Source organism: Pezoporus wallicus, unplaced genomic scaffold, assembly GCF_028554395.1.
Source record: "Pezoporus wallicus isolate ANWC-B61680 ecotype Strahan unplaced genomic scaffold, APGP_CSIRO_Pwel_v1 contig_7819, whole genome shotgun sequence".
NCBI lineage: Eukaryota > Metazoa > Chordata > Aves > Psittaciformes > Psittacidae > Pezoporus > Pezoporus wallicus.
The window spans coordinates 87,437-113,524 of NW_026642241.1; the positions used below are offsets into that span (position 1 = coordinate 87,437).

Here is a 26,088-nt window from a genome sequence, read left to right on the forward strand (position 1 = left end):
TGTCCAGTGGTCAGTCTGGCAGGGCCAGATGAACGCGAGTAGGCTGAACCTGACATTTTCACCTGTTCCTCACTGACTGCAGGCATCCTCTGCATGGAGCCAGGCACAAGGCTGGGGTACTAGAGGCAAGGAAAGAAATGCAGCCAAGTCCATGGACTGAGGACAAAAGCTCAGTGGGTGTCTACTTTGCTGGCTTGGGTTGGTAGAGACATGCCCAAAGGGGGCAGCGGCCACCCACTGGCTACGGCAACTGGAACAAGACACTCGGGGGATGCAGAACTCCCTCCAATGGCACAGGTACACAGTGCTCTGCCATTCACCATTTAAGCAAAGTGGAAACAATGTCAGTTCTCTTGCAGCAGCAATTTTGTGCGAAACTCAGTTCTGAAGTTCAACCCACTAACAAAGGGCTCGGCTGCAGCCGAACTTCCCTGTACCCAAGGGCTCTGCTAAGAAGACCAGTCATTACGGAAGAGTAATCAGTCCAGCTCAGGCAGAGATCTCGTTCTCAACTTGTGACTCGAGGACAAAACTCACCAAGCATAAGGCTTTTACACAAAGAGCCCTCCACCGCTTCCTGCAGCACTGCATCTTCAAAGCCAAAACCTGCAGCTAATGGTGACCGTAGTTACCCAAGCACGTATGCGCAGCAGCAGAGCAGCTCTCTGAAGCCTGCCCTTGCTGTCTAGGTCCACAGTCCTACCTGTGAGCAAACCCATTGCAGACACATTATAAACACCTCCCCAGCCCTGGTTCTGATGGGAACTGTGTTTCTACACAATAAAGTTACTGGCAAAATGAACAGCCACAGTGTCAAATTCTCACAGTGTTCACGAGGTAACAAGGAAATCTGCAGGCAAAGTAAGAGTGAATGGGTTACACATCTATTCTTACTATAGGTTTTAGTACTGATGTCTTGGGAAACTTTTAGGAAGTTTTGAGGTAGGCTGTAACAAGCAGTTAAATAAAATACCCCCTTCTCATGTATAGTGCTTGTAAGCAGTTGTCTGTCATCATACCACTTTCACACGTGAAATGCACTAGAGAGCACTAAGTGGGTTGATGGCACCTTTGTGACATGCGTTGCTGTTTGCACATGAAGACCACAGAGCTCAGCTTCCTCAGATTTCCCTTTACCAGTGCTGCAGACAGCTCTGCCGTGCTCGGAGTCAGTCCAGACCCTAGTTACTTCCTGCTTTACAGAGCCTCTCCCACTGAGTACAGCACCTCCTGCCACAGTGGAAAGCCACCCTCATGCCCGCTTTCGGCCCAGCCAGCCTGGGCAAGGCTTGGCTCAGAGCCGGCAGACCCTTCCTGAGGAGCAGAGAAAGCCCTGGTCCCCAGTGAAGCGACCCCAAGTAGGGGGACACAAAGACCCCCACAACAGCACGCTGCTCCGCAGTTCCTGCGGGGCACCACGGCCTCCCAGGGGATGGAGCTGGGGTGCTGCAGCAGAGCATCCTGCTATGCACGCACCATGGTGGGCAGCAGAGTGTGCACCGGGGAGCGTATGAATGAGCGTGTACCTGGGAGTGCTGCAGAGAAGGGGCTCTCCCCGCGGCTCTGAAAGCCCCGGCCCTGCTGTGACATGCTGCAGGTGATGCTGGCTGAGCTCAGCTCTGCTCATCCGCTCCAGTGGCACAGACAATCCCACGGCCGCTGAAGATAGGCACAGGGTCAGGTTTTGAAATTTGTCTTTTTAATAAAAAGGCACCTATAAAACAGGTCAATACATTACAGGCAGCACAGATACCCAAAAACAAGCCTAAAAATTGTTTCAAATAAAAACCAGTAAGATGTCTTCACATATTGTATTTATATATTTATATTTATATATATATTTATATAATGGTACAAAATGACTGGGGAAGTTTCTCCATGGGATGACAGAGAACAGGTCAGTCACCATTACCTCAACGTGAAAGCTACTTCTGGGCGTGTGATTATCTGACATACTGAAAGATGCGGTTTCCCAGCAGTCACTTTTTTTGGAGCTGGAAAACGTGGCGAAATCATGGTTAAAACATGGGCAAACCTTTTACTGTGATTAGGTGGAGTCAGGACACAGAACTCAAGCCAAGAAGCCGAGCAATAAACTACAAGACACGAGACTAGACACAGCTCACGGCAGTGGGCAACCGGCTGGTGGCAAACCTGGCCTGGGTCTAACAAGGACTGGCTGTCAGTGAGCTTCCTGAGAAGCTCCTGCCATATTGCTGTTCACAGATGCGGCCGGGAGCGGCCATGGCGCAGAGGGGTGTTAGGCAGCACTTCTTCTCCCATCGGATGTTCAGCCAGCAACAGGGACGGTACAGACACATGGAGATCTCAACCAGGCTAAAACAACAGTTGTCTACAGACAAACAAAAAGCTTCCATATAGAAAAAAGTATGGCTTCAAATTAACCGAGACTAGCTGGTGGGTGATGAGCAAGGTTTGGGGCTGGCACTGCTATTTGGATGTTTACAAGAAAATACGGGCAGCCATCACCCCGAAGTGCAGCCAAGAGAAGCCACAGCCTTTCAGGTAAGCCAGGCTTAGAAAGAGCTGCATCTGCTAAAGCCACATCCTCCCATGTGAAATGCATGTTCTGAACGGATAGAGAATCCGACCAGCTATCACCCCAGGTCCAAAGCACACTTCGTTAGCCTGAGGTTTATTCCTCCACTCCAACTGCCAAGGCAGGGATGAGCACCTCCCAGGATTGTTCCCATTTTGCCATCTCTGAAAAGGCTGTGCGCTCACACTGTATACAATAAAACCACACCAAGCTGGAGACTAGAGCGAAAGCCTTCCTCAAATCCACTGCTTGCTACAAAACACCCAAGACTTCAAGGTATTCCTAACTGGACTTTGTGGCTCCATTGTTTCACAGATCAGATCAAGACAGCCTCCAGCCCTCCTCAACAGCTTGTAACGTGATAAAAGGCCTGCCATTTGCTTGCTACTTGACAATCTCCCTTTCTGAAAGCGCTCCCCTCCCTGCAGTAGCATGTAGGGAAATGTGAGCTCTGTTACAAGAGAGGTAGTATGCTAAGTCTGGCTCTACAGAGACAACCCTCCAGTGCGTGTTCCCCCAGCAGTCGCCTGCCCTGAGCACACTGCCGGATACCCATAGGGTACGCCATGCTGGAACCCGCAGAGGTCCCTGCAGAGGTCCAGAGATACCGTGGTGCAAGCAGAAGTGCACACATGTCACCCTGCGGTCCCCTCTGAGCAAACACGGTGGGACCATCAGCACCATGGGCAGGAAGACCTTACAGAGCAGAGGACAGGGAGGGTGGAGCACATCCAGAGCAGCTGGACTCGTTTGAACTGCTTCTGCCAGCCTGAGAACGAGGCCACAACACAACCTCTTCTGCCCGAAGCATGGGGGGGCTGCGCCACTGGCACCGTACGAGACAACTCTTACACCAAGATGGAGCATCACACACAGGGACAGATCCTCACCAGTGGCAGAGCAGGGCTGCTGCCAGTAGCTCAGGGCAAGGTGGAGCAAAGACTGCCTGTGAAACTCTGGAGATGGATCACTGACAAGCATGAGGAAGACTTGGGTGAGCACTCAATGGCAGAGATAGAGGAGGCGCAGCACAGTCACGGAGGGCAACAGACTGGTAAAGGACTGGTGTAGGAAGGCTGCAGCAGAGCAGGGTTCTCAACTCACCTCTCCTGGAAGCACAGGAACGCTTCACCTCACTCATCTCGGAGCCCATGTGTCCCTACACACCGCAACCCCCTGCCCACAGGTGACACAGCACAAAGAGAAGGGACTGAAGGTGACGTGGCTGGTCGAGACCTTCGGGTCCGGCACGTTAACCACCTGCACAACCCAGATCCTCGCCGCTTCTCGAGCCCAAGGGCCAGCACCGTCCCCAGCTCAGCCACAGCAGATTCACCACGGAGCAGCAACAGCCAAATCCTGGGAGGCTGCTCCAGCAGTGCTTCACCGTGGCCACAGCTCTGACCTCCCCGAGAGGCCTCAGTCATTGGCCGCGACCGTGTGCTCAGCACAGCGTCCACAAGGGCCTGGGATCTGCATGAAGCCATACACCCCGCACATGCAAACCGTTGGGACACGGGAACAACTTAGGTTTGACACAGTCACTCTACAATGGGATCTCTCAATGCCCTGTGCACCCTGGGGGATCCTCCTGCTGCCTCTCAGGAGAGTTTTCAATCCTTGTACACTGTTGCCTTTAGCATGTTTTTTTTGTTTGTTTGTTTTTTTAAAACATGTTTTGAGGCTTCTATTAAAACACAGAAATACAGAACAATTAAAAACCAGCACAAGTTTTGCCTTTCCCAGCGACCTATTTACAGCTAGTTCCAAAAACCCTCTTGCACATTTTGTTTGTTTACAAAGGAAAAAAGAAAAAGAAAAAAAAAAGGAAAAGAAACAAAAAATTAAAAAAAAGAAAAGAAAAAAGGAAAAAATGGGGGGGGGGGGGGGGGGGGGGGGAGGGGAGGAAGAACACTTGACAGAGGAAAACCAAAACTGAAAACTTTACAAACTGCCACTGGGTCTGGATGTCCCTGGTCACCACACAGGGCTCAGTGTGACAGCCCTGCTCCCAGCCCCTCCACCCTCCCCTTCCCTACAAAGAAAGGAAAAAGAAACCCAATTCACATCAAGTTTACTGCACATCTGGTTTTCTGTGTAGAGGCGAATCCGATCTGAAAAGCATCCCACGTGGTGTCCTCCACTGGCGTTGGCCCCCAACTGTCCCCCCAGAAAGGTTTAAAAATGTCTGCAGAGGCAGCCCTGTCCCCTCCCCAGCTGAGCGCCGGCCGGGTTAGAAAGGCAGGTTTGCCATGTTCCCGGGCCCGGGGATGTAACTCATCTGGCTGTCCAAGGAGACACTCCTCTGCCTCATCTGGTGCGTGACCATGAGGTTCTGCTGAGGCGGGGGCCCCATGAGGGAGCCCTGAGGTGACATCATGTGTCCTGTCTGGGCATACATCTCCCCCGACACAGACATGCTCCTCTGCTTGGCCTGCATCAGCATGAAATTCTGCTGGGCCATCAGGCTCTGTTGTGGGGACATCATGCCCTGGTGCATGCTGTTGCCCATCATACCTTGCTGGGGCGGTATGCCTGTCCTGCCCAGAATGGGCACTTGTCCAGGATGACACATGGGCATGCCGAGTCCCCTCTGCACACCCTGCTGCCCAGGGAGGCTGGGGGCATTCATACCTGGCCGCACCGGGGGCTGCTCAGCCATCATGTTCTGCAGGTTCATGAGATGGAGGTTGGAAGGCTGTGATTTGGGTGCTTGGCTGTCGCTCTTGGGGAAATACTGCAAGGTGCTGCTTGGCTTCTCCGATGGGATGATCCTGGACAGGTCAAACTCGGGGATGCCGGTGGGCGTGGGGCGGATCACCTCGCTGAGCTCGGGGTCGTTCAGCACCGACGCCACCCCAGGAAGCACGGCTGGGTAGGGCTCACCGATCCGAGGAGGGATGTTCTTCCCCATCATGTGCTGCTGAGGGGGCATCTGGCCAGGCTGCTGGGAGGGCAGGTCCTCAGGCGGCAAGGGCATCCCTGGTGGGTAATGCTGCTGCATCCCGGGGCCACCTCCACCACCAGGGGCCATGGGCATGCCCCCGGCAGGAGATGGCATGGCGTTGTGGGGCTGCTGCATGCGGGGGAACACGAGCTGGTTGGAAGGGATCATCTGTGAACTGTTGGGCACAGGGCCGCACTGCTGGTTCATCGAGTCCTGCGGCCCTGGGGGCAGCATCATGGGGTTCTGGGGAGGCACGCCTGGCCCTGGCGCGCTTGGGTGCATAGGAATGTTGGAGCCCAGAGGGTTTGGGGAGGACATCATGGAGGTGGGGGGTGGCTCATGGGAGAGCGGTTGCTGACCAGGCAGGTTCATTCCCATAGGGCTCTGAGAGGATCCAGGCCCCACGGAGTTCAAGTGCAGTTGATTTGGCTGGTTTCCTGTCACACCTAAGGAGAGGGAAAAAAGAGAGAAAGAAGGGTTAACTCTGCCCACAGACCTCTTGGGACTGCAAAATCCACACCCTGGATGACTGCCTAGCGTTCCTGCTCAGAAAGCCCTGAGCATGGAGCGTGATGCTCAGCTAGAACCCGCAAGGTGGGCTCACAAAGCACCAGCATCAGGAAAAAGTGCCTCAGACTTCAGCTCCTCAAGCCTGGGAGCAGCAGAGAGCTGTTCCAGCTTCAGCAGGTCCCAGGATGGAGCTGTAGCTCCTTACAGCCCACTGATCTTGCTGGGACAGTCCTGCCCCATGATCTCAGCAGGGCTGTCAGCTGCCTGCAAGGCACCAAGCAGTGACCCTTCACCACTGCCTGCCGCAGAGGTAGCCACCCGGCAAGCTCTTGCGACCACATGATCTTGGGTGGCGAGAAGACAAAGAAGCAAAAGAGTCTGCAGCCCGACCCAGGTGCTGTCCAGGAGGGAGGACTGTGCTCACTGGCACAGCAGAGTGACCCGTGCCTGCAGAGGGGGTCAGGTTAGGAAGGAGCCAGCACATTTGCATGCCTGAGGTCAACCCAAGTGACTACTCTGCAGTGAAAGAGTCAAAAAGTTGATTTTTCATTTTGAAAACTGCCAAAAATATTTATCAGACAGCTTTAAAGCCCTAAATCAAGTCGTACAACATGCTGGAATTCCCCTTCGGGCTGGTCACCAATGACGCAAAGCGCTCATTTGCCTAGCTGTCCCCAGCAGTGCTGCCAGCCAGCGGAGCATGTCTGGCTGTCGCCTACTGAGATCAGAACTACGCTATGACAGCCTTGCCCGTGCAGGCACCTGCACTCCACCAAAACCCCCTACTCCCACACCTTGTTCAGAGTGTCTCCATCCCACTGCACAAGAGCACAAAGGCTCCGAGCAGCAGACCTCTGCCTGCGAGTCCTGGGCCTGAGACAATCCAGAAGCCCTGAAAATCCAGGGCCGACCTGTCTGCACAGGGTGAAGGTAGTTCCAGAATGTTCCAGGGCTCATGGAAAAAGGGTGCCTCCAATGCCAGATGGGCTCAAGTTCTTCCAGACAGCAAACCCAAGCCAAAAGCTGATGGGTAGCCTGGGTACAGGACAAAGAAGTGAGCACTCTTCCGAATGAGGGCAAATTTAAGCTATTTGACATGGCAGTTGGTGGGAGAACGCCTTTCCTACTGCTTCCTCCACCTGGTGCCTCCGGCCCCTGGCAGCCGCAAGACGGTGTGACCCCTTCTGGGACAAGTCCAGCCCCAGAAGCACGTACCTGACATACTCCCAGGTGGAAGCATAGGCCTGTCTGGCAGCAGCTCATCATCAGAGGTGGCTATGGTTTTGATGGCGTTGTGGTAAAGCGGTGTGGAGCTGGGCATGGCATACTTGGACATCTGGGACATCATCAGTGAGAGGGGGTTCTGGGAGGGGGATGGATCTGGAGAGGAAGTAAAAGGCATGTTGGGATTCATGGTGCTAGAGGTGTTAGTGGCTGGTGCGGAAGAGCTGCTCCGAGGCCCAGAAGGGACTGAACCTGCAAGCAAGAGAGAAAGCAGCTTAGCACCTCCTGCACACCGTGCCTTGCTCCCATCAGACAGCAACCCCGGCCCCTCCTTCCAGGAGCAGTGACCAGAGAAGGTTGCAAAATGCAGAGCTGGCATGGCCTGGCATCCTCCAGACCCTGAGTGTCTGACAGACATCCTCCTGACCCAGGGTCACTCATGTGGAGACCATGCTCCAGAGCAGCAATGATCTTTACTTTAAACTGACCGCCCAGCACTGGCTCATCTTTTGCTGCCAGTATCACAGCTCGTGAGCTGGGGTTGAAATAAAAGCTGCTCTGTTCACCCTCCCATCTACCTGCAAAGGCCCTGGGTGGACTCCTGGAAAAGACACTAGCTCCATGAGACACAAGGGCACGCACTAGGACGAGCGTCTCCCTGCTCCTGTGAGAACACATGGCCTGGAGGGGAACCCTGCCCACGTGTTCCCCAGAACGGAGCACACACATAAGAAATCTGGCATACCCTGATCCAGTCCTCCCATGGAAGTAGACGAGTTCATGCTGAGACTCTGCTTGCTCTGGTTGACTCCTGGGCTGGGCATGGTGGCTTTGGGAGATGGCACCCAACCAGGGGAAGGAACAGCCATGGAAGGGGACTTCAGGCGGCTTGGTGAGCCAGTTGGAGACCGGACGTTCAGGGAGGAGCTCATCACCTGGGGGGACTTGAGGGGTCCAGACTGGTTTGAAGGCGGCATGCTGACCATCTGCGAGGGCGTCTGCGGGGACTTGAGGTTGGCAGAAGGGGAGGTGACCAGTGGTGAGTGCACCTGGCTGAGGGTGGGAGACTTGAGGTGACCCATGCTGGGGGAGTTCATCTGGCTAATGTTGATGCTGAGGTCAGAGGGCCGGCGGCCCAGCCCCCGGGACGGTGCTGGGTGCATGCTGGCCAGGTTCCCCCCTTGCGTGGGAGCGGGATTGGAGGCTGGAGGCAGAGGGATGTGGCTGAGCCTGGTGGTGCCGCTGATGCTCCCAACGGGCATGGCACCCTGCTCAGGGCTGAACATGTCCGAGCCGCTGCCCATCTCCTGGGGCATGTTGGGGTAAGGCCCTTGCCCACTGGAGAAGCCTTGCTGTCCTTGGTTGGGGAACTGGGAAGGAATCATCATTTTCTGGGGTCCCCCCAGCATTGTGCTGCCATTGCCATTCTGAGCCCTGGCCCTGGCCAGCTCCTCAGGGCTCATGCCCTGGTGGGCCATCATGTCGGGGCCCCTCATCTTCTGCGACATCATCATCTGTTGCTGCGGGGTCATCTGGACGTTGAGGTTCATGTTCATGTTCATGTTGACATTCATGTTCATGTTGAGGTTGCCGGGGCCCATGGGTGCATCCATGTCCCGAAGGCCCGACTGACTCATAGGGGGGCTCAGCATGCCCCGAGTGCCTGCAAAATCCATTCCCATCGGGGCACTGCTCAGGCTGTCCCCTGTTATCTGCCCAGCAAACATGGATGGATCCATCTGCCGGTGGGCCTGGATCATCCTCTCCATTTCCATGCCCTGGCTCATGGCGTTGCCGGACATCCCCATGGGCCTCTGCATCGCCACTGGGCGTTTCTCCATCAGCTGATGCCGCAGCATCTCCTCCCTGGCACGGGGATTCATGAACCTTTCGGGGTCCCCCTGCCCTGCCGGATAGGGCAGGGTACCTTGCGGAAAGTTCCCGGGGCCTCCCATAGGAGGCATATCGTCGTTCCATCCCATGCCGGGCCTGACTGGCCTCTGCATGGCACTCATGGGCCCAAGAGCATCCAAGGGCATGTTCTGCATCCCTCCGAAGCCAGAGACTCTCTGCATTTGATTTCCAGGGAACCGTGGCCCCGGGAAGGGTGGCCCTCCCCGCAGCTGCATTGGGTCCTGCACATCTATGGGTCCCCGCAGCTGGCTGCCCATCCCAGGAGGCCACTGCTCTCCAGGCTTGCTGTGGTAGGGTGGTGGTGGCCCACGCATCATCATGCTCCCCATCGACTGTGGGATCATTATCTCCTGCATGGGCCGGCCATGGATGCTGATCTGCTCCTCTTTCCGTCGCTTTTCCTCATAGTACTCCTCCTGCAGCTTCCTCCAGGCCACTTGCTCCGGTGTCAGGCTGTCCTGGTTCAGCCGCTGCATCATCATGTTCATCTGCTGCCCCATGTCAGCACCTGGATGGTGGGGAACCTCGTGTTCCAGGCTGGGCCCACCGAGGCTCTGGGTCTGGGAGATCATGGACTGCAGAGGCTCCTCATACTTCTTCATGCCGGTGGGGGGTGCGGGGGGCTGGGCAGGGGCAGCCTGTGGCTGAGGGGCAGTCCCACCCTCACCCGCGTTCTGGCTGGACTTCATGAAGGGCTCAGTCTCCCCACTGCGCAGCAGCAGGCGCTCAATGTCCCGCAGGGTCTGCAGAGAACGCTCTCGGTGCTCCAGCTGCTCCTTCGAGAGGCCCTCTGAGTTCATGGGGTTCCTGGGGCCCAGACCTGCCTGCCCGTTCCCCGGCATCCCTGTGCCTGGGCCCTCACCAAGGAGGCTGGAGCCGGACGCGGTGGAGGAGTCCACCTGCCCGGGCTGCATGGTGGTGGCAGATGCGGTGGGTGTGTTTGGGTGGTTGCTTCCAGGCTGGTTGCTGCCACTGTTGTTCCCCAGAGAGTTGGGAGTCAGATCCCTCCGGACATCTTCACTTGACCCTTCCTGGGGCAGGCTGCTGGGTGCAGGCAGAGGGGTCTGACTCATGGTCTGAGGTGGGGGCTGCGGCGGGGCGGGCTGTGCCTGCGGCTGACTCGCTTGAGGTGCCGGTGGTGGCTGGGACTGTGGAGTGTTGGCAGCAGGAGGGTTAATGGGAAGTGGCTCGGCAACCCCCAGCACTTTAGGAGCTGGTGCCTAGCAGAGAAGAGGGAAATAAACCTGAGCAGGAAAACCCTAAGTAGGTAATGCTCCCCACCACCCTGCTGGAGACCTCTCTGTGGCAAAAACATGCCCTGTGGCAATTCCCCTTCATTCCCTGTGGGGAAGACTCAGCTGCCATTACACATGCTGTAGAAATGCAAAGCCAGGTGTGTACACTTTCCACTGCTGACAGAAGAACTCTGATGAGGTTCCACAGCAAAGCAGCTTCCCACCCCACCAAAAGGGCAACCCCTTCCTCCGCAGCTGAGCCAGGAGCTGGGGGAGAACGGCCACCTCAGAAGGGAAGGGTCAGCAGCATGTGCCGACAGAGGCATTGGTTCACAGCCCATTTACCTGGTCTAGTTTTGCTCGTGGAACGTTCTGCTGATGGTAGGCCAGAATGGAGTCAGCTCGGCCCTGCAGGACAGCTTCTGCAGCTCTGGGGAGAGAGCACAAACCACTAGAGAAGGGGCACTGCGCCCCTATCCCACCTGTACCACCCCCAGTGGCCACGTCCACTCTTCGGTCCTGCGGGAAATCTCTGGAAGCCACCAAGTAGGGTGATACTCTCAGAGTCCTCCCCCTGTCACACACAGGCTGCAGTGAGGTTCTCCAACTGATAACCTCTTGCCCTGGAATTTCCCTCTTCCCATGTCCCATGTGATGGGCACTGGGCTCTGCCTTGTGCCTGCTGCCCTAAGGTGGCTGTCACCGAGACGCTCTGGGATCTACTGCACCAAACCTGTGTTGTAGAAGAGCTCTAAACCTAAGCAGCCTCGGTAGGATTCCAGTGTTCAGACAATGTGGAACAGAAGAGAGGAATTGAGTGGAGAGCATCAAGTGTTACAGGGCACCCCCTGTGACACTCAGCCCCTTAGCTCTTCCAAGTCACTCCATGATGGTTTGGGTGAATTTTTCAGCTGGATGCTGACTAGACATGCTCTACAGCCATGCATGGCAGGGCACAGTGCCGGGCATTGCTGGGAGGAAGCGTGTGTTTAAGACGGAGTTTGCCCATCCCCAGAGGACAGACGAGGTTTTCTACTTACGTGTTAGCGAGGTGTGTTGTGAAGACGTAAACGAACTGTGAGGGCAGCTTTCCCGGCCCGCCGCCTGCAGCGTCGGACCGCAAGCCGGGCGCAGCAGCATGAGGCACGCTGGAGGAGCTGGTCTCGTTCAGGTTCGGCAGCGGGTTGGACCCTGGGCCAAGCTGTGAGGCCGTGGACATCGCAGGATCTGCTACATTACAGTCTGCGGGAGGAGAAACGGGAGCGAAGCTGCCGAGGCCGGGCCGGGTGAAAGCCGCCGCCCGGCGGCAGGTGGCAGCACCCGCCCGGCCATCCCCGGCGCCGAGGGGCCGCCGCCTCCTGGTCCCCAGCACGGCCCGAGGCTCTCCGGCCGTGCGCGCCCCCGGGACGGGCACCGGGGGTGCTGGAGCCGCATTAGTCATCGCCCGTATTAAATAATAGTCCTAATTAATATTAACAAGCGTTGCAATTACCAGCAGCCGCCCTGCCTTCCTCTTGTCTCCCTCCTCACACACTGTTCTGTTCCCCCAGGGCAGGCTGCCTTGCTCCCCCTCCAGCAGCAGACCTGGGAGCACCAGCACCACAGCCCAGCCCCGGCACTGCGGCGTTTAAAGGGAAGAGACACCACTGGAAATGTGAGATGGGGACACGCACACTGCCTCGCTGCCAGCTCTCGCCCCTGGACACCCTCACCTCGACCTGCTCTAACCTGTTCCAAGGCCCACCTTGAGGCAGGCAGTGACAGGGAGGCAGCACTGTACCTTCCCACAAGGGCTGCAGACCACAGAGAAGCATAAGAGAACATCCTGAAGAGGATGGCTACGGTATGCTGGCAGGCACAAAGGCCACCCTGTACTTGATTTTATACATTTCCATGTTCTCCATCAGCTGCAGCCCCTGGGCCCCAAACGACCTTGCCCTATTGCCTCGGATATTCTCCCTGTTGCAATTTGAAAGTAAACCAAATTCTAGACACAAAAAATAAAAGTCAAAGAGTTTTGATGATCTTGGGAAACAGGAGACACCTACAGTTCATTGGCCCAAACAGTGCACACCTTGTCCAGCTCAGCCCTGCCTCAACCCCGAGAGACTCTTTACACTCAGTTACCTTAAAAGCACAGCTGAATGCGTGGCCTGGCACAGACCTAACTGCTGCAACAAGGACAACGCGTGTCGCGTGGTCCGGCTGCCCCTATGACCAGGGTAAGCTCACTTAACCAGAGTTTAGCCAGGCACACTTTCAAGATGGCAATTCTGCTACCAGTGTGGCTAGGGCCAGGTACAACAGGGACATTCCACCTCAACACCTTCTCCTCCAGGATCTCAGTAGCATCGCCACAAAATAGGTCCTGCACTTCCCTGCATGGCCGGAAACATTCTCCCAGCACAACCACCAGCAACTGCAATGACCCACCACATCACACAGCCAGCTAAATCAGCACACAGAGGCAAAGCTAGAGGTGCCAGTGCCATCTGCCCTGCTGAGCTGCAGGATCTGGCTTCATTCAAGCTTTTGAGCTGGTAAGGAGGTAGACACTCACTGTGTGCACTGCTGATGGGCTTGTCGTCTTCCTCACTGTCCGGTCCAGAGCACCATTCGTCCCCACTGTATGGCTGCTTCCTTTCCAGCACACACCGTCGCTTGCTACGGGGAGCCACCTCACCTGCAACAGGACGGAGTCATCAGAAGAGCTGAGGAGACCTGGCAGGGGCTGGGATGACTGCATGCTGCATGCTGGCCCTACCAACCCAGCCAGGATGCATTGGGCAAGATGCCTTATGCTGGTATCTGCCCAGCCGTGGTAAAGATCCTGAAGCATCTGCTAGGTCTGGGCTCCCTGTCTTAGCAGCCAGACCTGGTGAGACTGCCCTGTGAGAGCTATGGCTCAAACGATACAGATTCCTTACTGTCTGAAAAGAGTCTGCAAAACCAGGACATGTCCAACTGATGTTCCAAACCAGAGAGCTTTGGGCACTAACCCTAAAAGTAAGGTGTCTGTGGATTAGCAATTAAACCTGGAAATGGAACAGCAGGGCACATTCGCATCCTCTGTAGGAAGAAGAGACAGACTCTGCCCTTTGCACACATCAGTGGGGCAGGGGCCTTCCCTGCCTCCCTCCATTTTTCAGATGGGGCTGATGCAGCTAAGGGAGAAAGTAGCTAAAGGCACCCAGGCACTGGGGGAAAGGAATCAGACACAGGATGGATAAATGTGGTTGTGAAATCAAATGCTCAGGGGCACGAGCCAGAACAGCGGCTCTGCGTCTGGGGACCAGGTGTGAGTCTTGGTTGGAACCGAGGGCCCCACTGGGATTTCTGCTCCAACAACCCCCCTCTGAGATGCTCTAGTATCCCAGGCAGCCGTTGAGCACAGAGCTTAGCTGAACGCAAGAGGCTACAGGGAAGGCTGGTGAGGACAGGGAAGCCAGAGGGTTTGGAAGCACTGACTCAGCCCTTTTCCAGAAGCCACGTGCTGTAACACAAGAGTCACCCATCGCTGGTGAAACCACAGAACTGTTCAGACAGCGACCCTCACAGCACCTCCTCACTAACCACGACCGAGTCGTCGGGCAGCTGCAAGAACACCACAAAAGCAGCTCTTTGCCAACAGTGAGGAGACAGAAAACAACTCAACTTGGTCCCAAGCTGAATGTCTGAACATCACAAAGCAGGGTGCTCAGTGCAGCTGCAGTGAACCATGCTCTTGCTTAGATGGCCTGAGTAGCCCATGAAAACCAGAGCCCCAGATTCTTTCCATAACAAACAGTTTAGGGGCTGGAATGTAAAGACACTGCTCAGCCACTCTGGTCCCAAAACCACGGATGTGATGAGCAATGATGCAAAGGCACACAGGCAGCCAGAACAAGCCCGGACAGAAGCCGCAGCACAGAAACCCAAGATACTCACAGCTGCTCCCATCCCAGGTCCTGCCAGGACGCTTGGAGCAACTACAAGTAGGACGTGCTGAGGCAAGGTTTAGGAGAGCTATTACCTTTTGATTCCGTGTCCTGTGAAGGGGTGCTGGCTTCTCGCTGTTCTCCAGAGTCCACCGAGATGCTTCGTTCCCGTTTCACCTTGCCCTTCAAGGAGCTGAAGTTTGGGACAGTGTTCTGGCTGTTTTTCAGTCCAGAGTTGCCAGGGGAGATCTGAGTGGCCTTGCCGCCATGGCTGCCTGCCCCCACACCCTTCGAGCCCAGGTTGCAGGGGGGTGCTTGGCTCACGTTGTGGTGCTGGGCCGGGGCACCGCTGCTGCCTGCCTTGCCATGGCTGGGCAGTTTGTTGTCAGGGTGCATTGGATTGGCTAAAGCTTCCCACAGCGCCAGTGGAGGGAGCTCCCAGGCCCTTTGGTCAGAAACCTGCAGGAGAAGAGGGCAGCGGGTGAGTGGGTGCTCCTCACACGGGCACAGCCCCAGAGCCGCTCCTGCCGGGAAACAGCCAACAACCCTGCAAGCAGAGGATCCCGCTCCACAGTCAGCTGCATACAGACAAGCAGCTAACTCCCACCCATGCCATGCATGGAGGCTGCTTGTGCTCCGACGCGCAGGCATGGACACGAGAACCCTTGCTGCTGAGGCCGTGATGAGAACAGGGTGCTTCCATGCCAGCCTGCCCTCTGGCAAGCAGAAGGATCCTCAGGGATGTGCTGCAGATCCCAGAGCTCCGACAACTTTGTGACCCTGAACAGAAATCTGGTGTCCGATGGTTTCAGGGACCCCTTCTGCAGCTAAGTAAGTTTATTCTGCTCTGCCAAACACACGGGAGACAACAGAGCAGAGAGAAAACGGTGCAAGCCTATAAAGAGAAAGCTGGTGTGGGACACGGGAAGACTAAGAAGGTTGAGGCTGCTGAGGAGAAGGAGGCGGTGGGCTGCAAGGCAAGGGCAGGGCCAGGAAGTGTTGGCACTCTTCAGCTAAGCAGTATCCCTGTCTCTCCCAGGGGCCTGAGGGACAGTTGCAGCTCCTGCTCCAAGGCCCTGGGTGAGGTAGCATCCACGGCAGCATCCAGCCCAGCAGGATGATGCAACGTGCCACAGGCCTGCTGGGACAGCAGCGTGAGGCTCTCCTGCCAGGAGACCCAGCCCAGGTTTCTGAATAGCCCTGCAGGCTGAGGCAGAGCGTGCAGGGAAGAGGAGGTTAGGGCAAAGCACCCGGCCTCCGGGCTGCAGGCTCCTACACACCAGCTTTCCCTGGCCTGAACAGCATTCACCACCAAGTCCTTGGAGACAGTGCCAGTATGGAAAGATGCACAACCCCATGAGAACTACTCCCGGCTTTCTCCACCTAGAACACGTAACTCTTCCTGCATCAGCCCCGTGTTCCTCTGCTAGTCTCCTCACCACCCCAGCCAGTGACCCTGAAGCTGCAGAGACCTCCACTGCCTGTCACATCTTCCCTAGTCCTCGGGGAGTGCGGGAGGAGGAGAGCAAACCTCACGTTCATAAAAGCTGAGGTATGCCTCTCTATTTGCTTACATCTGCCAAGCGCTTAGTGTGCCACCAAGAACCTTTCCCGTGTACAGGCTGAGAACTTTCCCAGCACATGGGGGGTTCCTGGGCCTGTGGTCTCCTCCTCCCATCTGGACCACGCAGGCCAGATGCTGTGCACAGATTTCTTCTGGTGCCCAGGGACAGGAAGCACCAGCTCCAGGCCAAACCCTGCATCTCTGACCAGCGCCACCAGAGCCCAGCAGCACTACACACACTGGCCCTGGGTTGTCGAAGGCGCACTTGGGGACATACCACTGGCAAAAGCCAAGTGCCTGCTCTTCTAGGACAAAACATCGTGCCCTGGATGGCACGGAAGCAAAGAGCAAAGCACACTTGGCAGACCCATAAGCCCCGACAGACAGCAATCACCACAAGGTGCAGGCTGCAGGTTGCCATCCCTTGCCAGGGAGTCCCCTGCCTGCAGAAAGGGCTCCTTGGCACCTGCCTCCCTGCGAGGCCAAGCGGAGCTGACACGCTGAGAGCCGCCTGCACCAACCCCGCCGTCCACCGCACTGCCCGCCCCGGCAGTCCCGGTGAGCAAGTGGGATCCTCCATGAGCAGCCCAGCTTGGCCTATCACCGCTTCCTAACGAGCGAGCTGTTAGCTGCTCCCTCCTCCTCCGCCGCCTCCTCCACCTCCTCGCCATGCACCTTGCGAGGGCTCTGCTCTAGCCTGGAGGAAGATGGTGAGCCACAGCGCTGATTAATTTTCACGGCACATAAGGGAGTTGCTAGCCCTTTAAGTGTCAGCCAGTCTCGCTCGCTCACTCTTGTTCTCCAGGGACCTATTAATAGCAGCTGGAAAGATCACATCACTCTCTGGATATTTATACCCCTTATTCCACACCAGGAGAGATTTATGTCAGAGCTGCTGTCCCAGTGCCTGCCCAATTGCTCTGTCAAACCGCTCGCAGGGGGAGGGGAGCAAAGTGGGGATGGAGACACGGAGAGGGCAAGCAGGGAGGAGGAGAAGGTCCATATGGCACAAGCTGCAGCGTTAAGTGCACACGCTGCCTGCAGCCGCTGGCTGGCTAGCCACAGGGAGCCTTCAGCCCTGCTGGAAGAGGCTGCTGCCAGACAGCATTCCAGAAAGCAAGCCCTGCAGCAGCTCCTGCTGCTGGTGGCCCAGAGCCCCCGCGTGCTGCGCGCACTCGCAGGCTGTGCAAGGCATCGCGCCGCAGTCCCAAGGGTCACAGACCCACCGACACCAGGGCACGGACCCACCGACACCAGGGCACGGCCAGCCCAGCACCGGAGGGGCTGTGACCGCCACCCGTACCGACAACAGGCTGGGAGATGCAGGTCTGCCTGTGGCACATCTGAACGTACACATCTGCATTCAGAACAGATCCCAAAGTACTGCACCAAGGATGTGGATGCTCAGCAGCACCGATGTGCATCCCTTGTGCTGCGTAGCACAGGCATGTGAATACTGTAGGGAGGAACAAAACCGGGGCCCCCCTAAGACCATGCTTGCAGAGTCCAGAGACTAATGCTCAAGATGCAGCCCCTACCCCTGCAGTTCCCAGGTCAGATTGCAGGGGTCACATGCATTGATCCCAAAGGACCTGGCAGCCGCCACAAGGAAACCTTTAGACGCTGCCTGCAGCATGGATGAGCCTCACCGGCTGCGAGATCCCTCTGGAACGTTACGCTTTTGGGACATCCATCTTCCTCCTTCATTTTGGGAGTAGGCTGGTGCTCCAGGGAGGGCACCCAGGCCATTGACTTAGCCAGGCTCTAGAGGGAAAGCCACCGCAGGCTGATGGGGGCCCCGGCTAAACCCCGAGAAGCCCTCCTCTTCCAGTCTTCACTGAGACTGACCACTCTCCCCTCACAGTTCCTAATGGGAGAAATGCCAGAAGCAGCTGCCTGTGGATTCTGCTCTGCTTTCGGGAGCAGCAACAGTTGGATTCTGTTGCAGATGCATAGCGGGATCCACCCCAGCCTCTCATCTGTCTGGCTGCACCATGCCGATAGGCATCTTGATTGCTCTAAGCTCCCTGCATACGCCCCTAAATTCAAGCTAGATTCCAGCAGGCATGCCACACATCTGGGCCACAGAAGAGAATCCATTAGAAAGTAGATGCACTGGCACGGAGAGACAAATGATCCAAAACATCTTGAAAAGAACATGACAAAAAGGAGACTGCACAGAAATCTGGCTCCCTCTGCAATGTAGCAACACACCCACCGCTCCAGCCCAGTAGTTTTAAAGACAATAGCAAATTTCATTCCCAGTGGTTAAAGCAAGGAGCCAGGACTCCTGGCTTCTACCCCTGGCTGCCACCGATTCCACAAGTGACCCCAAGCAAGATGTACTGTTTCTGGGTGCCTCGATCTCCCCGTCATTAAACAGGGGGATAACCCAGCCTCACCTCAGGCAGGGAGGGAGGCTTACAAGGCACAGCAAACACTGAAGTGCTGCATCTAAATGCAGAGGGTATTTGCATCTCGTACAGCTGAAAAGCCACATCTTTAAATCAAAGACTGGGACCTTCGCAGACAAGAAACCTCAAAACAAAACACCACAAACTGCTTTCAGTAAGTCTCCTCCAGTACAGTCTGAGCAGCAGCGGAGGGGGAGGCTAAGCTCCAGACCAGGAGAGACTGGGCTGACATATTCGCAATCCCGGAATTGCTAGCTGATAGATCAAGAAACCTGAAACCCCGCTGCGTTCCCGGAGGACTTTCTGGTGAATCATGCTCCGAAGGACGATAACACAGATTCCCAACATTGCCACAGGAATGTGGAGCCTGCGCCTGCCTCCCGATGGGGCAGGAGAGCCTCCTGGCTGCCTGCCTGCCTGCCCCACAGCTTCCCCATCTCCCTGGTTGCCTCACAGCTTCTCCGCCTCGGTGCTGGCTGACACTGCTGCCATGATATCCCTGTTGGAGGAAAGGGCCAAAGAAGAAGCTGGGAAAGCAGAGTCACGACGATTCAGGAAGGAAGGAGCTCTGCCGCACCTCCCTCCTGTCAGATGCTGGGGAGAGCTCTTGTGAAACCCAGATAACTCCTGACTTGCACATAGGCAGGAAGAGCACAGCCCGGGCTCCTGAGCTGTGCTGACATGCCCTGAAGATCCCGAACACCCAACAGACAAGGCGGGTCGTGGCAGAGTGAGGCAACAAGCATAAAGTCACCTGGCCCTTCGTCAGCCGGTCCAGGAAGTGAGGAGACCAGGGTGCCATTGCAAACACCCTCCAAGCACATCGCGTGTGCTGGTAATCACCCACCCGCTCACTACTAACAGCAATGCTGGGACAAGCCTGACCTAAAACCTCCTGTGGACACCACCACAGACTCAAGCAAACACTTCGGAATAAGAGGTTCTAATCAAGCTCAAGGGGTTCTTGAGAAAGGCATTAGGCAGAGAACAGCAAAAGGGAAAACCAGAAAGACCCATGGCCCCCTCCCGCAGTACCTCTCAACCCAAGGCTGGATGAGATCACAGGCACACCATCTAACACCATTCCGAGATTACCAGTCCCCCCGGGGTTAAAGCAGAGAGGGTTGGAGCACCTCCAAAGAAATACCACACAATTTCATTGAAGTCAGAGTGCTTCATGGAGGCAAAGACTACAACAAACTCCCCAGAAGCAAGATTTCTGCAGTCTGAGACTCTTGGATCATTTCTGATTTGAGAAAAAGACTACAATCAGAAACTTGACCTTTGCTAAAGGGTTCTAAAAAGGTTGTTCCAAAGCAATCCTTTTTGCAAGACCTTTTGAGTCTGTTCCAGCAAGAAACAAACCCCTCAGAACCAGCAGCAGAACGGCACTGCTGTCCCCCAGCCAGCCCCAGCCCCAGCTGAGACAGTGATGGGCTCTAACAGTCAGAGGACGAGCAGAGCTCTGAGCCAGCACGCTTGTGACCAGCCTCTGCAGAAGCATCTCCCTAACCCCATACCCAGCACTCGCCAGACCATGTTTAGCACCAGTGAGAACAGCCTTAAACTAGGCTGCTGCAGGTAAAGGGATTCTCATCTGAGCCTTGCTTTGGTCACCCAGACTCAGAGATATGGGGAGGCAGGAACTCCACAGGACAGCACTGCACTGACATGAGTCATCTGTTTTGAATGCATCACAAAATTACCCTGCTCTTTCACCACCAGACCAATAGCCTGGAGAATCCCGTTTTCTCCTCTGGTCATTTCTGGGATCCTTCTCCTGCCCTTTCCAATGGCAGAAGCGGTGGTCACCCTCACTGCCTGTACTGGAGGGTTCTAAAAGACCTCCAGAGAGAACCTAATGCTCGGTTGAATCCTTGCAGTTCTCGGAATCATTTTGGCAGGCCCTGCTGATCTCCCGCTGTTCGGAGCTGCCTCACGAATGATGCATTTCAGCAGGGCTGCTTGGCCATGAGTCCTAAAGGTCTTTAGTAAGACAAAACCTCAGATTTGCGTTCCCTTCCACCTAGGGATGGACATCCCCACAGGTGGAGACTGAGGCTTGGAGAGAGCAAGGTAAATCAGGGATACTGTCCGCTATCTGCCCCACAGCCTTTCTCCTGTTGCTGCTTCAATCCACCAGTGTTAGAAGAGCTTTTCTTAGCATTTCCTTGCCCCCAGCTCAACAGTTTCCCCAACTCTTCTGCTGCTTCCTGTGCCCTCAGGCAGAACCTGGCTTCCTGTCCTGTGCTCGGGAGTCTCCAGGTCTGTCACCAAATTTGCAGCTCCCCAGTCCAACTGGCACGTTCCTTACAGAAACCCTGCATGTGCCAGACATTACTCAACAGTCACACGCGGCTCTATTGGGTTGATAACGAGGAATTATTTCATGGTTCCTGCGACCTACTGGGTCAGCGAAGAGACCTGCAGGGAGCTCCACGTGCGCCACAGCCACCCGAGCACTGCAGCTCAGCTGGTGTCACTGCACCCAGGAGGACAGAGAGCAAAGCCAGACATTTTAAGCCACACACAGGAAGGCTTGGTCTGATAGCCCTGCTCTGACCTGATTATATGCACTGCTCAGATCACCCAGGGTCCCGGGGTTCTGGGTCTGCTCCCAAAACAGACAAGTGTCAAGGAAGACTTGGGCTCCATCCCTGCACCCAGTCCCAACACTAAATGCAACGTGCAAAGGACACACCTGCAGCTAAAGCAGAGGCTGGGGTACCTGGGGGCCATCAAACCAGAGGCTGCAGTGCTGTGCCCAGCTGGGGAGGGGGAGTTGGCAGCACCACGCAGGGAAGAGGGGGCACAGCAAGGCTGGCTGCCCCGGCACCGCACCCTGACACTGCTCTCTGCCAGCCCAGGCTGCAGAAGAGATGCAGAACTGCCGAGTGCTCCTCCAGGATTATAAATACCAGGCCCAGCGTGCATTGGAGCCTGGGCTCTATATTTAAACCCAGCTGAGGTCACTTCCTCTTCCCAGCAGCTCCCGCTCCGGTCACCTCATATTTGCATGCCATCATGACTAAGGCACATCGGGGTTTAAGGTCAGAGGGGAAGCGGCCACACATCTGCCTCGCAGGAAATTCCACCCTGGGAAACCCTTCACCTTCCCCAGCGCAGATCGGCTGCACTCCGGCTCCGGCAGCAGAGATCCTGCTGATGAGCGGCGGCAGCTGGCCCTGGGACCCCAGTGCTGGGCTGGAGAGGGACAGGGAGACCTCAAGGAGAGGGGAACCCATGCTCCCCACCTGCTTTACCATCAGACTCCAGGCTTGCACCAGTGTGGGAGAGGGGCTTCCCCACTGCACACCCTGAAAGGGCAACTGCTCCACCTTCTCACCCATCACGCTTCACCTCCTCCGCACCAAGAGCTGAAATTCCCCATTTCTCCCACTGAGAGGATGTGAAGAGGCACAGCCTTCCCCACAGACCTAGCCCCCAGGCCCAGGGACCACCATGCCCTTATACAAACACCCCCAGAGCTCACCAAGCTCCTCCAGAAGCACAGTGATCTAAACCCTGAGAGCCAGGCCTCCAACTGCCCCATGAGAAACAGGCAGAAAAGAGCCAGGAATTGCCTCACCTCACTGACTGCAGCCCTCGGGAGGGGCAGCAGGACCCCTGTTTAACAGCAGATGTACACCCAGGGACAGGGAGGAGGGACCAAAGAGCAGCTCTGGGGCTGCCCCCAGAGAATCGCTCTTCTCCACCAGGAGAGACAGGGTCTCACTAACCTGTGATGCGCCGAGTGGGCACCAGTTTCTGACACTCCTGCAGCCCTCCAGCCTGAGGCTGGCAGGAGGCTTTGGGGTTTGCAGTGGTCCTTGTGGCCCTCCACACCCAACTCTAGTTATGCTATTATTTCAAAACCAGAACATATGGAAAAGAAAAGTTATTGCATCACCGGAGACCCAGGAACAAAGGAAGGGGGGAGAGTGCAAAGGCTACCTAGGGGGAGAAATAGAGATTACAGATCTTTTGGAAGCAAGGTAGCTCTTTAGGTCATGATATAAGCAAAACAGCTGCTGGGTTTGCAGTAGAACTGGTGATGCTCACAGGGTATCTATTAGGTTTATCTGGACTACGAAGCCGATTACGAAGTCTCTGAGCTAGCATGAGACACACCAGGACAGACACCTCCAAAGACTGACAGCCAGAAAAAAATTTCCCATACACAGTCTTGGCATGCCAGCCAAATGCCTCTTCCTCTCCCTCGTCCCACAGATTCTGGAGAGGAAATGTGCAATGGAGCAGGGTTGCTGACGCAGCCCTATAATCCCCAGACCCAACTGATGGGGAAGCATCACTGCTACCAAAAGTGCGGAGCTGGCCAGCAGAGAGGGACGCAGATGTCCAGCTCCTTTGGCTGGTGACAGGGTACTTGCTGTCCTCTCAGGCACATGGACGCCGCGCCCTGGCTCTGAGCTGGCACCCTGGCAGCGTGAGCACACCAGCGCAGCATGCCTGCGCCCTCCCAGGCTGCACCCCCACGATAACAGGAACCAGAAGCCACAGCAGGCCACCAGGCGATCACATTACAGGACAGGAAGGAAGAAAGCACTGTGATCAGGCTGGAATCGCTTTAAACAGCTTCCACACCGATACCTTGGCCACTGGAATTAGCACCCAAACACCCCAAACATCTCGTTCCTAAAGACACGTCCTGCTCTGGCACACGCATAGGGACCAGAGCACCACGGACACTGGCGGCTGTGCCAGGGCTGGACAAGGGCTGCTCACAAAGCAAGGTCATGGCAGCAAGCAGCCTAGGAGAAGGCAGAGAGCCTCCCTACACCTTGTTGGGGGAAATCAAGGCTCAGCAGCACCCTGCCTCTCCATGTACGCCTTCACCACAGGCATGTGCAGGTTGTCCCCAGAAGAGCAGCAACCCATGGGTTTGGAGGCAGAGGCAGGCGCTTCCCTGCAGCTCCCCTCCTTGCACTCAGTGATGGTGGGAGCTCCTCCACCTTCCCACAGGACCTCCAGCTCCACGCATGCCCTGCTGCTGGCAGGCAGAGGGTTAATGATGCCCAGAGAGCTGCAGGCAGCCTCCTCCTTGCCCTCTCAGGAACAATGGGGCCATTGTGGGAGGCCAGGCAAGTGGGGGCAGATCCCTTTGCCTGGCAGTTACCCACTGGGTGGGTCCTTACTGCCACTCAGGTAGGAGGAGAGCCCCATGGAATTACACGTGGCCAGCCAGGCACAGGAACAGCATGCCAGCGTGCCCGGTGGCCCTGCCGAGCAGCCTCACTCCCACCAATCTGCCTGGGTACAAAACACAGTCAGCCAGCCAGTGGCACAGAGCTGCCAGCGCAGCAGACCCAGCTGTGAGCCGGAGGCTGAGTGTTGCCCACGTGCCAGCACCCCACCTGGGTCTCCACCAGGATCAGCTGCGCTCTCGGGATGTGTCATGGGGGGATTGGAGCAGGAGGAACAAGGTTCTTCTCACCCCAAAGTCACATCTCAGTGGCGGGTGCAAGTGCTGACCTGGGACCAAGAGCTTCTGGGAAACCTGAGAACTCCACAACTTGACACACACGTGAGCAGTGAGAACACGACTGCAAGCGGAGTTCAGGGGGGTGGTGGTGACAGTGTTCCAAGCCTCCACAGTCTGAAACTGGGATGAGTAAGCAAGGAAGGAAGCAGCTCCAACATACTCCTACTCTCCTACAGATTTGCATCTCCAGGCCCCAGCACGTCAGTGAAAAGAAAACTTGGGATGCTCCGAATTCATTCCCCAAGACGCAGAGCTGATCCCTGACACGGCGGCAGCACCACTGGGAAATCCTACCCAAGGCAAGGCTGGCTCTTTGTCATGCTCCCAGACTTTTCAGCAGAGCCTCATGCCCCCTTGGGCATGGGACCAGCGTACACAACAACAAACTCAGCTAACTGAAGCGTACACTGAGCATCTGTGTGAAGCCCTTGGCCAGGAACCTGACTCTGGACCAGGAGCCGCTGCATGCTGCCTCCAGCATCAGAAGCAGGTCCCAGGGAGCAGAGCAGTGCAAGGAGAATTGGAGAAGAGCTCGGCACTGCCTCCCAGGGAGCCCTGTCATGAGCCTGCAGGCGATGGAGTGCAGCTCCAAACATCCGGAGTAGCCCAAGTCCCGACAGGAGGAAGATGCAGCTCAGATGAGCAATTCTCTGACCTGCAGCCCCACTCTGGCAGCAGTCCCCATCCGCTTCTTTTTCACCCAGTCTCCCGGTGTCCCACACTAGCTCAGGAGTGCCACTGCTCCCCAGTTTTCCCAGAGCCAGGCTGATAAACGAGCGGCCTCAGGCAGATCTCCAGGCCTGTGCCCCATTCATGCTTTCAGAGCCAGAGCCTTCTTCCCTGCAACTCCCAGGTAACTGTTGTGTCATCTCTTCACATTTCCCACTGGCGGGCATCACTTTATGCCTTGCCCCCCGTTTGCTCTCTGCTGTTGCTGTTACTCAGCCTTGCCAAACCCACCTCCAGACACGCCACCCAAGTTAAATACAGCACTGCTTTGGGTCCCAAGTGGGAGGCTCTCCAAGAAAGGGCGACAAATAGATGTGCCAATGTAAACGTGCTCCCCGCTTTGCATCCAGCTCTGATCAATAAACCAGTGCAGCCTGCGGATAATTTTCTTCTTCCCTACACACTCAACCAAGAGGGCCCAAGACAAGGGCAGGTAAAAACATCTGACATATTGGAGAGGGCAGGGTTTAACCTGTGTGTCTTTACAAGACAGCATGCCTGAAAGAAAACACAGTCTCTCCTTCCAACCAGGAAGAGGAGGAATCTGGGTAACCTCTGGCAAAAGCAAGGGGGGGGGGAATGAGGAGGAAAGAAGAAAGAAAAATCAGGGCAAGAGGGACAAAACAATCTTTGTCCTCGTTTCACTGGTCACGCAAGTGCAAAGCAGCCGCAGCACCCGCTGCCCCAGCTCAGACAGCAAGAAACAGGCACAACCAGCCCAGTTTCACCGAGGCTTACAGAAACCTGGCTCTATGGTCTAGGGAAAGCCACGGCCCTGCGCTCAGGAAAGAGGTAGAGCACAGATGGGATTTCCAGGCTACCCCGATAATCAGCTCACAGGTAGGCCAGCACAGCCTCTGAGCTCATCGCTCGGCAGTGCGACCTTCGATTCAGACACTGCACCTTTAAACGTGGCTCAAGACCACACAAGGGTTAAATCTGCCTATAAATATCTGTTCTCAGCAGGGCTGCTGCTCTGAACCCTCCAGCCATCTGTTCTAGCCTTCCCCCATCTAAGACTCTAACATCTGAAGCATGCTCACAATTCTTAGGAGTGCTCCCAAAAATAGACCAGTGCTGTGGCTTCACTCTGTCGCCCGTGTTTGTGAGTGCAGGAGCATGTACGAGCCTGGAGCTGTGCGAACGCGAACACGTCTGCCTCTGCGAGGCGAGCAGGCCTGCACCAGCACGGCTCCATTTGCATCCGCGCTGGCGTGGGTGCGCCCGCCTAACCGCAGATCCATGTGAATCCGCACGAGCATGTTCGCGCTGGTACGAGCCTGCATCTGCACGCGTGTGCGAGTCTGCACCACAGCGTGGGTGTGAGAGAACGTGCACAATGCTGCCAGGGCTGCGACGGCGGCAGAGCCCCACCGTGCCCCCTTCCCAGAGGGACACGGCCAAGGCACTGCTCCCGCTGCAGCCTGGCCTCAGCATAAACCATCCTGGCCTGCGAGGTCCAGATGCCCTCAGGTCCTGGCACTGCAATCCAGAGAGCGAGCCTGTCCTGCAGCGCAGCAGGGAAGGGAGGGCGGGCTCCTCTTGTTCAAAGCTTGGCTCAGCAAATTCAG

At 56.2% G+C, this 26,088-nt stretch overlaps 1 protein-coding gene across 2 annotated transcripts in view; it reads right to left on the reverse strand.

The window, feature by feature from the left end:
* Positions 1 to 4,454: 4,454 nt before the first annotated feature.
* The window catches only part of BCL9L (BCL9 like), a 57,906-nt gene continuing 36,272 nt past the window's right edge, over positions 4,455 to 26,088 (reverse strand). For both annotated transcript variants that reach the window (XM_057428236.1, XM_057428237.1), the window contains 7 exons: positions 14,403 to 14,766; positions 12,951 to 13,073; positions 11,431 to 11,632; positions 10,736 to 10,820; positions 7,987 to 10,375; positions 7,233 to 7,493; positions 4,455 to 5,953 (listed from right to left, as the gene is read on the reverse strand). In XM_057428236.1, the coding sequence (XP_057284219.1) occupies positions 4,794 to 5,953; positions 7,233 to 7,493; positions 7,987 to 10,375; positions 10,736 to 10,820; positions 11,431 to 11,632; positions 12,951 to 13,073; positions 14,403 to 14,703 (4,521 nt within the window). In that variant the 5' untranslated portion in view covers positions 14,704 to 14,766 and the 3' untranslated portion in view covers positions 4,455 to 4,793. The remainder of the gene's footprint in view (positions 5,954 to 7,232; positions 7,494 to 7,986; positions 10,376 to 10,735; positions 10,821 to 11,430; positions 11,633 to 12,950; positions 13,074 to 14,402; positions 14,767 to 26,088) is intronic.